The sequence below is a fragment of the Thermobia domestica genome, chromosome 17 (assembly GCF_964235325.1).
Source record: "Thermobia domestica chromosome 17, izTheDome1.hap1.1, whole genome shotgun sequence".
NCBI lineage: Eukaryota > Metazoa > Arthropoda > Insecta > Zygentoma > Lepismatidae > Thermobia > Thermobia domestica.
Genome location: NC_137470.1, coordinates 180,878,650 through 180,891,486, shown reverse-complemented (window position 1 = coordinate 180,891,486; position 12,837 = coordinate 180,878,650). Strand labels below are relative to the sequence as shown.

At 36.5% G+C, this 12,837-nt stretch overlaps 1 protein-coding gene across 2 annotated transcripts in view; it reads right to left on the bottom strand.

The window, feature by feature from the left end:
* LOC145674529 (uncharacterized) overlaps positions 1-12,561 on the bottom strand; it is a 42,508-nt gene extending 29,947 nt beyond the window's left edge. For both annotated transcript variants that reach the window (XM_081744685.1, XM_081744686.1), the window contains exon 1: positions 12,415-12,561. In XM_081744685.1, coding sequence (XP_081600811.1) covers positions 12,415-12,432 — 18 coding nt within the window. In that variant the 5' untranslated portion in view covers positions 12,433-12,561. The remainder of the gene's footprint in view (positions 1-12,414) is intronic.
* Positions 12,562-12,837: the final 276 nt, after the last annotated feature.

The following is a 12,837-nucleotide window of genomic DNA, read 5'->3' as shown; positions in this document are numbered from 1 at the left end:
GGAGCTTCTGAGTTCAGTTCATCTAGGTTGATTGATTAATTTAATTTGGTTTGATTTTAGCGTCCCTTTCAACAGCGAGACTAATGAGATTGACCTACAGCTTAACATGGAATCCGAACCACACGAGCTCCGCCAGGAATCGAAACCACGTCCCGACGCTAAAGGCGCGTAAGCTAACCGCTTAGCCACGAGGAAGCTCTCGGTTCAGGTCATGTACATAATTAACATAATTATAAAATTCCATCTTGCCCCTTTGAAACTAACATTTTCAAAAACGCTGGGGCGCATGTCCGATTGTTTTTAATTAGGGGTTGTACTTGTATATCAAGTTTCATGTTCCTACCTTGAAGGCTTTCCTGATGAGCTCAATTTTTCGTATAAATTATGACTCCTTCAGCCCCCCCCCCCTCCTTTTTATATCATTTTTTTAAAACAAAGTAACAATGAAAAACCCAGCTCGAGTCAAGTGATAATTATATTCAAAAGATGATTTGAATCTGTTCACCCATTTTTCCTTGTTTTAATTATCGAGATCAGTTTCATCTCGTATATTAGATTAAAAAAAATGCTGTATTTGAAAAAAACTTCACTCTTTTCTGGTACATTTTTTTCTCAACGAATTACAATGACCCTTGCAAAACTATACAATTAATTTCAGGAGTATAAAATAAGAAAGGATGTGTCATCTCTATTTTGTTAATACAGAGGAACTATGAGGTTTATATAATAAACTAGCCTTTTGCTAGCTGGGGGCTCCGCCCCCAGTCCTTCGATTTTACTCGGCCTCGCATCTCTTATGTATCAGCCTTTGCATCAACAGTGAATTTCCTGCATTTGCTCTTCATATTTCCTAAATTTCTCCAGCTATGGGCTTCGCCCCTACATCCCGCTCTTGCTCGGCCTACGGCCTCGCACCTCTTAAACCCACAATTCTACCGCATTTCAAGTTTCTCGTCTTATTTCAATTACCTAAAAATAATATTTTGTTTCCCAAGAAAATTCCGATTTAAATAACATGGGGATTTCTACATCCGCCATTTACTTTCGGCAATTTTCCTGTTGGTTAGTTTTGGAAAGCTATAATCATGCCAAATTTGAACTTTCCACATCAACTGGAAGTACCCCTTTAACTTATGTCAGTTCATGTACTTTTATATATAGTTAGAACAGGTGATGGTAAATACGGAAAATATTTCTGCTGTACTTGTGTTGCATTCGTAACGTGATATTTGAAACCATTTCTATAAAAACATTGAATGACATCATAACATGGAGATTTTTTTTAAGGGCAAGATCGCCGCGTTTAGATAATCAGTGGGGATGCTCTCACAGTTCATGGCCGGTTGATCTCGCTTAATGGACGGTTAGGGGTTCCTCTCCCGGAAAATTTTTGAAAACTGTCTCTCCTTAAAATTCAGTTTTACATATTTTTGAACGAAAATCGAATCTTTTGTCATTTTTTTATTTTTGTTTTCATTCTCAGAGGAAAATATATATTCTTGAATTGACGTATGGCGGCGTAAGCAGTGAGACTTTTAAACTTCTAAGATTCTAACAAAGGGTCTAAGTCCTCGTCGTGCCATTCTGTACGCCGAACATTCGTGAAAAATTTTAGTTGGCAACAACAAGAAAAATGTTCATTCAATTTGTCTGTTTAAAAAAAAAAAAAATCCCAAGCGCCGCAATTCTCGAATTGTAGTGTTTTCATCCCTAGTAAAGTCCGCACAAATTGTGTATTTTTCTTCTCGGCTGTAGGAAAATATCGGTCCGTACTATCATTTCAGAAAAACGGCTAAATATTTGAATGTTTCTTCTTTTTCCTTTCCACTTTTTTCCTTCTTGTTTCTTCTTTTAATTTCTCTTTCTCTCTTTTTAAATTTTTCCTTCTTTCTTTTTGTGTGGGTGACCATTAAACAACGAAAAAACAATAAAATGTCTTCACAATTACAAAAGATTGTTTATTACTGACTTCTCATTTCAATTGTGTAAGACACATCAGGAAACGCGTGAGTCCATAGCAGATAAATACATTGCATCAGATAATATAATATCTATTGGTTTGTGGCTTTGCACCTTCTCTCGTACCTTTGCAATAATTCTTTTTTAGATTGCCACACAAACCCAGCATTTATGTAAGCAAGTTTTCTAGTTGTTTTAACATGAAAGTCAGTTTGTTAGCAGAAGTAAATGAAAGATTATTGATGATGTTGGGTACCATTAGAATCGTTTCTTTATAGAATTTGATATATTTCTTTAACCCTTTAACTCCCTAGGCGGAATTCGTTAATGTAGTCATTCCGTTAATATCTTCACGGGTAACGGGTAAAAATGGATATCCATATCGCGTTTAAAATCTATTACATTTCCTAGCTTGTATGCAACCTGAAAACGCCAAAGCATCGTTGGTTGCCTATGACAAAGGATATGTAGTTTTTCGCACTGCAATTACCTCTTCCGAGTTCGTTAATGAGTCAATCCGTTAATGTCTTCACCGATAACTTTAAGGTGGTTATCTAGTATGTTCCGTTCATTCGTAAAGAAACGCTTCGCGTAAGGCTAATATACAACCTTCAAAATATTGAAGAGTGACGGGTTGCTTATACATCTAGGCGAAAATATTTAGGTACAATTAATCCTTTATTATAAACGCCAGCCCATTAATTTATAAGGGGACATTTCGCCTAACGCTAATATGCAACTCTCAGAACATTAACCCTCCAGAAGTCGCGCTGAAAAAGTAACGCGAGTAGTCGCGCGCGGTCGAAAAGACCGCACGAACATAATGTGTTGCAAATCTCGTTTTAAACATGTTTTCTTGTATTAGAAACGTAATTGTGTATATTTTCTGATTAAGAGGGATTTAAATATTTATTATTATAATAAGTTTTACAGTAGTAACTATTAGTAGAACCTACTATTAGACATGTACTGTTTTCTTTTATATTTCTTATTTGGAATAATTTGTTTTTCGTTACATATTTCTTTTGATAGATAACTGCGCACTGGTTTTATTGAAAATTGTAATTCTGATAACTATCTTTTGTTTTTGTCAACTCTTTGGTTCGTCTAAAATTAGAAATGCAACAGTAAATTAGTAAAATAAATGCTATATACACATAACAATAAAACAAAGCTTCAAAGCGCATTTTACATTCAATTATAGCTCACTCGTAGCTAAGCAGTCAGCGTACCCCCTTTGGCGTGGAACTTCCGGTTTCGATTCCCGGTGGGAGCTCATGTGGTTCGGATCCCACATTAAGCAGTAGGTCTACGTCTTACATAGCGTTGATACTGAAAGGGGCGCTAAATTGAAATCAAATCAAATTTACATTGAATTATTTTACGGTCCTATTATTTTGAAACTTCATCTATACAACACTACATTGAATTATTCTAGGTTATATTCAAATTTACACTGTTTTACACTTAGTCGACGCTTATTTCGGCCTCTGCTGCGCTGACTACATTCGGGGAATTGCTGGTTATTTCTGGGTTTGAGATCTTCAGGCTGGCTCGCATACTCCTTACTTCCACTTTCGTGTTCACTCACTTCTACATTATCTTTCTCAGACGAAGCTTCCACGAGATTATCATGGCTGATTTATCGGAATAGTCCATTCCTAACATATCCCTCCGTTCTTTTAAGCTGTTCATTTCTAATTTCTTCTTTTTCCACACTTGGTATCAGTTTGTTAACATTGTTGACCTCTCTTCCATCCATTAAAATAATATTTATGTTCATAAAGCTTAAAACATCTCCAAAGCAAAGGTCACGTGCAGAGCGAAACACTGAGAAAAAACATTACATGGTTAGTCGCGCGCGGTGGAAGGCACCGCAGAGTCACTAAACAATCACTAGTAGTTAAACTAAGCAACGGATAAGGGAGTGTTTGAGCAGTAATGTTCGGGAAGGTGAGGGGTAAGATTAGGTAGACGGTGGAGTCTGTCGGACAAACAAAGTGGGCACACGATAAAAAATAATTTCTCTGCGGTGCTTTTGACCGCGGCGCGACTAATCGAGGGTTAAAAAGTGAGGGGCTGCTTAAAAATGTAGTGCAGTTTTTTTTGTTCTTGTTTTTTTTTTTTTTTACGAGTAAAATCACCTATCTTCATTGAGTAATACCCTGCCTATGATTACAAGAATTCAAACACTGTATTCACAGCTAATAGCTTCAATTGTCAGCTGTCAAATGGCGCAATACCTGATCCGCTCTGGCTGACATATATTGAAAGTTGCGCCACTAACGGCTGAATACTTTTTAGACTACCTTATATATGTGCCATCTTTCCATTGTACTATAGTTAAACAAGTTAATCATAATTTTGGATTAATTTCATTAACTATTGTTTTGCTACTGACAGAATCACTTTCATCTTAATAAGTGAAGTGGTTAATTTAAGGTTTACAAACAATAATTTCTTTCGATTTTGTCAAAAAGGAAGCATAAGAATTTAATATAATATAATTTTGTTTATGTCACTGAGATCTATCAGTTGGTACAAGTGTCATCTTCGAATATTTTTGTTTGTTGTGCCCTATAATATTGCAGAATTGTGTTTTATTTCTGTATTTCTTGTATTATTGATTCAACTGTAAAGTCAATCTTTCCAGGGAATGATGAGAGAAACAATTGTACTTCACTGCAGCAAGACAGTACTCAGAAAATTGAGCTGGAATTAGTACACTAATGGAAAATGGAATCTTTAGTTTAACATCCCACTATTATGAGCTTTAGGCTAAGCGAGAAGATGACTAAAGCAAGTGAATGATTATGAACGATTAAGGTCTACCACTGAGCAACCGTGCCCAGTACACAAATGGAGACTGAAAGTACTAGAACTGATAGGACCTAGTGAATATAAACTAAAGAGATAGTTAATAAATCAAAATCAAAAAAAATATAACTCATATATATGTGGCACCACCAACATGTGTGATATATCAAAATGTTCCACTTTTCTTATTGAATTGAACTATCTATAGATCAGTATCCTTCATGCCCATATTGACCTATATCCTGGAGAAAATGTATAGTTTATTGGGGACCATTGATGATTTTCTCAAAAACGGCTTATCCGATTTCATTCATATTTCACAACTAAATATTTTATTAATAAACTGACAATACGTAATCACTTATTTGGTCTCCAAAACTCTATGAGGGTTAATTTATTCTTGGACATGAGTTTTAGAGAATGACTAGCCTTTGGCTAGCTGAGGTCTCCGCCTCCAGACCTCCACGCTGGCTCGACCTACGGCCTTGCATCTCTTACTTATCAGCCCTTCTATCAAGAGTGAATTTTGTGCATTTCCTCAATTTGGACCAGCTGGAGGCTTCGCTTCTCGGCCCTGCATTTATTCGGCCTACCACCTCGCAAATCAAACCCACAATTCTACCGAATTTCGTGTTTGTTTTGGTAATTCAAGTATGTAGATATAAGATTTTGTATCCCAAGGAAACCTTTTAAATACTATGGGAATTTCTTCATCCCCCTTTAAACACCTTAAATTTAAAAATATTCACGTTTGGCAATTGTAATGTTGGTTAGTCCCGGAAAGCTACAATCAGGCCAAATTTCATCATTCTAATCCTGCCAGAAATGCCTAAACATTTTGGGGTGTAGAAGACGTGCCATATAAATAACATGGGAAACATTTTTCAGTTCCCCATAAAAACCACTCTTCGGTTCGAAATTTTTATTTTTGATTCACTTAGGTAACGCTAATGAAAACGAACAGGCATACCGAACTTCAAGTTTATATTCCAATTCCAAGTGCCTAAAATATGAGATTATAGATTCAAAAGAAGGCCCATTTAAATAACATGATGAATTTCTTTATCTCCCCTTTTAGACCCCCTAAAGTTTAAAAATATTCGCTTTTGGCAATTTTTCTGTCCGTCAGTCCCGGAAAGCTACAATCATGTTAAATTTAATCATTGTAGCCTTACAGGAAGTACCGAATAATTTTGGAGTGTAAAAGGTATCCCATATAAATAACAGGGAAAAGATTTTTCAGTTCCCTATAAAACCACTCTAAATTTTGAAATTTCTAATTTTAGTGATTTTGTTAAATAATCCTGTAGCAAATATACAAGCATACCAAATTTGAAATTTTTAGTCCAATTCCAAGTATCTAAAACATAAGATTATATGTCAAAAAAGGTTATTTTAAATAACACGGGGAATTTCTTTATCCTACCTTTAGATCCCCCCCCAAATTAAAAATATTCACTTTTGGCAATTTCCCTATGTGTTATTTCCGGAAACCTACAATCATGCTTAATTTCGGCTTTACACGTCAACCGGAAGTACCCCTCTAATTTATGTCAGTTCATGTAGTTTTATATATAGTTAGGATTTTTCAAAAATGGCACACGATATTGTTCATATTTCATAAATAAACGTTTTCTTAACAATCCTAATATACGGCATAAGTCATTTCTTATGAAAAATCCACAAGTGGTCGTTTAATGTTCTGAGTGAATTTTCTTAGAGCAAAACTTTCAGAAAACGCTTTATAATTTTATTTCGTATTTCAGAAGAAAATTTTTCAATAACTACGGCACAGCGTGGTTGATCGACTGTAATGAAACTCTCCCTGAATGACGAACGTAGCTTCAGTGCAGCAAAAACTATTCAACCGTCCGAGCTGAAATTTTAGTACACTGATGGAAACTAAGAAGTACCAGGTTTGAAAGGACGATTCTCAATATCGGTTAAGAGAGTGGTAAATAAATCACAAAGAATATAACTCATATATATGTGGCGTCACTTATAAGTGATATAATATTCCCCTCTTTTACTGGTTTAAAGAATATAGATTAGTAAATTATACGCCTACATTGACTTATATATATGGGAGAGAACATGTGCCATAAAAATTCAGTCGAATCTCAGCCGACGGAACACGTTTTAGGCAATGTTTCTCACTGTCAGACCTAGTATAGGTGAGTGGTTCTTAACCTTTTTTTTCTGACTACATACTTTACTGAGCACCAAGTAAATCCTGATACACTTGTTTATTTTTTTTAAATAATAATAATAATAATAATATAAAGTATAATAGTGTAATTCTAGAAGTTTCTCCTCCATAAAGTAATAATTCTTGATAGTACTGAGCATTGGTTCGGATCTGGGATGATTTTTATCATTTCACTTTGACGGCGCAACTTAGAGAAAGGTGAGGAGGGAGATATTTAAAAACGATCGAAAATTACCAATATTAGTGTCCATAATTTTCGGGGACGTAGAAATAAACAGAAATACTTTCGATACCGTTTAAATCTAAATTCAACCCCGCAACCTGGGAAGAAGGAGATATACACATAAAATGATCGAAAATGACCGATACCAGAGAGCACTTCAGTACTACTAAAAAGTGACTGACTAACGGAACATACTACTATAGATATACCTCATTGACTTGATCCCTACTCTTCCGTTCAAGCGCTGCTATCGGCTGAAGGAATTCCACTCGCTTTCTCTCGCTTAGCAACAGCTGAACCCTTATTGGCTCAACGCGTGGGTGTGTGAGGCTGTGAGCTTTAGTTCGCATTTTGCCACGGCTCAAGACATCTTGGCAACACAATAGTTTTTTTTCTTGTTTTAACCCAGAGAGTTCCTCTTCATTGACTTAAATCTATATTATAAGTAGAGACTGGATTTACACAGTAGCTAATGAATCGTCATGTTGCGTCCTTGCGCCTCAACTTAACGTGTAATAACAGTTAACGTATTTTTGTTTCAACAAGCAATTAAAGGTTTTCTTGGCAAAAATTTAACTGTTCACATTCCAAACTAGATTATTGATGGCTCTGGAACCAAAGACCTGCTGGTCATAATATTTCATATGTCTACTAACTTCGTCAATATCTAACTTCATACATCATTTGTGATTGATTTTTTTAAAATACAAGTCAAACGAAGGATAACAAAATATTCATGAATAAATTATATGAGCTGAAGTGGACGTTTTTGGCTATGGAAGATTAGGCTTATGGAAAGTACGAGGGTTTTTTTTAAGTAAGATCCGATTGTTAATAGAAAAAATGCTAGTAAAGATAATACCCACATTTTTGCTTGTTTCCTCTGTACACATTAGCCTATTTTTCTACATAGTTACATGTTTGTTTAGACATATTGATTTTTAGTTTAGCGTCCCTTTCAGCAGCGAGGCTATATGAGACGTGGACCTACTGATTAACGTGGAATCCGAACCACACAAGCTCCCTCCGGGAACCGAACCCGAGTCTTCCATGTTTAAACATTTGTCACAGCATTCGGCAAGTTTTTATGCCCACGTCTTAGAAATCACCCACCTGTGACCGAACCCAATCTTCAACCGGTGTTTTCACTGCGACTTTTCACTATGATTTTTGTTCATTTCGAAATGCGCACACATCCTGGCTCCCAGCATACCTTGGACATAAAGTGAAACCAGTTGCAGTCGTAATGTCAGTGTGTATGGTTCAGTGTGGGCAGTTCAAATGTTTCTGCTTCTCAAAGTTAGGAATTAACCAGATTTCTTGCGGGAGTTACTGGACCACACATCTTATGCCCCGAACTTTGCACCAAGCGACTATCATCTGTTCCCCTACCTGAAGCTGTTTCTCGCCGGTCAGAGGTTTCACGCGGATGAAGAAGTGAAAACACTACCTTTGGCATAATTTTGAAACACCCCGCCTCCTTTAATCAAAATGGCATAATAAAGACTCAGTTTGAGGTGCGTACTATGTCCCGAAAGTCTTTTCAAACGAGTCAGATCTTTCCACATGACCACAAAAATATGGATCCAACACTAATATTGGTCATTTTGGACACACTATTTCTCAGCTCTTTTACCCTCATGGCGATCGTAGTTGAACTTCGACTTAAATGTCACTATTCATCTCAGTGAACCCAAAATCTATAGATCCGACACAAATACCAGTCATTTTCAATTATTTTTTGCAAATTATCCAATTTTTACTCGCTACCCTAGGGCTGCTAAGGGTTTCTTACCCCCACTGGAGGCTGAATTTCTGAGTCAAATAGCAAAATGAAATGAAATCTTTCAGGTTTGCGTCCCACGTTTATGATGAGAAATGAATGAAATGGTGGAATAAAGAAAGTAGGAGGAAACGAGAGAACCACAAGAAAACCCAAGCAGACGGTGTTTGTCCACCACAAAGCTCACTTGCACGAGCTGGGATCGAACCAAAAACCCTATGCACCAGAGATGAGGGCTCCACAACTGAGAAACCACGGCTCTCAGGGGAGTCAAATACCATTGATAATGTCACTATTCATCTGAGCAACTCCGAAAACTATGGATTCCACACTAATATGGATCGTTTTCGATAACTTTTACATGTCATATCTTGACAACCTGTGCTTACTGTGTGATTCTAAACATATGAGCACCAGCTGTCAATGAAGCCTGGGTCTCCCGCTATCCACATACCAACGAGTGAGCCCTCATATTCTATATAGCTATCGAAAATAAACCCAAGAACCTTCAAAATTTCTAACTTGACCAATGGAAAAAATAAAATGAAATCTTTGAGTTTAACGTCCCACGTTTACGCCTGTTAGACTAAGGTAGACGGATGATTAAGGCAAGTGAATGGTGGGTGGAAGAATTTATGGAATGAGAAAGTGGGAGGAAACGGAAGTACCGCCGAGAAAACACACGAACACAATGTTGTTCACCACAAACTTACTTGGTTGGGAATGGAACCACGGACCCTACGCACCAGAGGTAATTTCTCTACCTCTAACCCACCGTGGCCAATGAAATTCTATCGAAAACAATAAGGATAATTGTAGCTTTCCCTTTATCTAGTTTTAGATTTATTAAGGTTTATTTAAATTTATTTTTCTATGCTAATTAAAGATATTTATAAAATCTTTCTGTATTTTTCTTCAGTCTCTTCCGAATATAACATTAACTTATTTATTTATGTATTGTATTATTTGGGGCAGAAACATTGACATTACAAAAAAAAAATGATGAGAAACGATTGTAAGCTTTCGAAATGTGGTTGTGGAGAAGAATGGAAATAATTAACTGAGTCGAACAGAAAACGAATGTGAGGGAGTTAGAAATCGTCAGTAAGGAAAGAACAATTTTAGATACTAGAAGAGGAAGAGAAACTGGATGGAACATTGCTTAAGAAAGAACTTATCATGAGGGACGCGCTAGAGGATATGGTGACAGGAAAGGGGGCGAAGGAGACTACAATTGATGGACGATATCAACACAGAGAAATTGTATATGAAGGCGAAGAGGTTAGCTGAAGACCGTTGAGCATGGAAATGGAATCTTCTGAGTTGTGACAAGTGTTCTGTCAATAAAGGCAGAATGCCTATAATGATGATGATTAGGTTATTAAAGAATAGCTATGATGATGATGATATTTACTTATCATACGTTAATATACAAAATCGAGGCAGATTTCCAGTGTAATAATGATCAACAAGCAAATAGAGACAGGGATTTGATTCCCAGGGTGGGAAATTATAAGGTTCGGACCCCATATTAATCTGTGGGTCCACGTCGTCTGAGATAACATCGGTGTTATCAAAAGGCCATTTAACTTCAAATCATCCAACTAATAATTAATAATTAATGAAGAATGAGCCGTATTTGCTTGTGTAGTGACTAGCCGCGATGTGCCTTTGATGCGCGATATTTCGGATTCGAATCAATGTAGAACAACGAATCCACTATATTGTTGCAGGACCCACTTTAAAAACTATACGTATTGTCCAATATAATCTCGCTCTACACGAAGATCGGAAACACAAATTAATTAATCAATCAAACAAAATAATAAGAAAGGAACTGGAAATCAGCCAACACTTATGATTAAATACTATCCTTACATTCGTCTTCTGGAACAAAGAGGAAAGTCTGAAAACATCTCAGTCAGAGCGGACAGCCACCAGATGGATGCAGACGAGACTTGGTCGATGTCGGAATGCGCTTGGCATTTTTAAGTCCATCGGCATGATGTGTATATATAACACCTTTCTTTCAGTTTAACGTCCTATAAGTATGCCATTTCAGGCTAAGGGAGACGATGATTAAAGAAAGTGAATGATGATGGAAGAATTGGTGGAATGAGAAAGTGGAAACAATCGGAAATACCCCGAGAAAACCCTCCAACATGATGCTGTACACCACAAAGTTACTCGGCTGGAGATCGAACCAGGAACCGCACTCACCAGAGGCAAACGCTCTACCACTGAGCCACCGTGCCCCCTGTGTATGTTCAGATATTTTGACATCATTTGGTACCTCATTGATAAAAGTTTAAAACAAGAATTTTAGGAATGATCCAAAAATGTATCAACAGATTGCGATCTTGGCCAATAATTAGATTTTGGATCAGGGGCCAAAAAATTTCTCGAACAGCTCCTAAATCGAGTTCTCATATTTTCTACGGAATAAGCACATCATAATGAGTTAAGTGATAGTTTGGATTTGGCTATACTGTGTAGATCTCCAGATATAAGGCCTACAAGAAATTTTTTGATTGAAATATATGGGATCTTTCGATGCACTTTTTTGAATCAAGGGTTACAAAATTTTTGAACGGCCCCTAAATCGAGTTTTCGTACTTCTTCTCTTTTTTACGGAATAAGCACATTATATTCAATTAAGTGATAATTTAGGTTTGACTGCACTATATGTAGGTCTCCAGATATGAACACTGACGAGATGGTGTATTAAAGTTTCGCGGTTTGTGTGATGTTTTCAAAAGTTTATGTGATCGTTAGTTTTTGAAAATAAAAATCCTAAAAAAATTCCAGATTCAAATGGCCTGCCTGGATGCCAAGTAGCCTACACCCTAAAATTAAAGTTCGACACCTCAGGAAAATTCATATTGCTGTTATGCTGGTAACCAAAAGCAAAAGCTATGTAATTCATGGTCTTATAACTTACTGCTTACAAAAATATTTTATAAAAGGAACCCAAGCGGTTCAAATAATACAACACGCAAAATTGTAGTTTTAGGTATTTTCCCTTTCATATTGAAAGAAATGAAATCTTTCAGTTTAACGTCCCACGCTTGTGCCTTTTAGGCTAAGGGAGACGTTGTTTAAAGGAAGTGAATGATGATGGAAAAATTGGTGGAATGAGAAACTGTTAGGAAACGGGAGTACTCAGAGAAAACCGACGGGGACACCACAAACTTACATGGACGGGAACCGAACTAGGAATCACAAGCACCAGAGGTAAGCGTCATACCACTGAACCACTGTGTTCTTGCTCGCAATATTTATCTTTTTTTAAAAAAAACTGATATACTGAAATTATTTAGTGTATGATTATTAAAAAAAAATAAAGTAGAAAATATAACAAACGTGTAAGAAAAACGTAAGCGTAACGTGTATATTTATGTAAGAAAAAATGTGTATACTCACAATGAGATTTGATGCCATTGTTCAGGTTTCCGATGTAAACCTTTGTAACGATAGGATTAACAAAAAACTGTGCTCTGGACTTGTCCACCTCACGAAGCAACCCCTTTATATTTCTGAGGAGCCAATGGCTTTTCACCTGCATCCCTCTGTACTTGTTGCCCTTGAAATTCAAGATACAGGCAGCTTTTTAGAAGATGTTTTTTGAGAGTAAAGATAAGGGGTTGAAAGATCATTCTCCAGAGAAAGAGAGAGAGAGGGTAGGGGAGGATGGGGGAAGAATAAATGCTTTTGCTACAGTGAAAGCTTCAACCTTGTTATTTTGTACGTTCTTCATTTTCTTCTCAAACTTTTATAAGACAAGAAAATAAAAACAAATAAATGTCACAAGAAAAAATGTTAAATGAAACGACACAAGCATTTCTG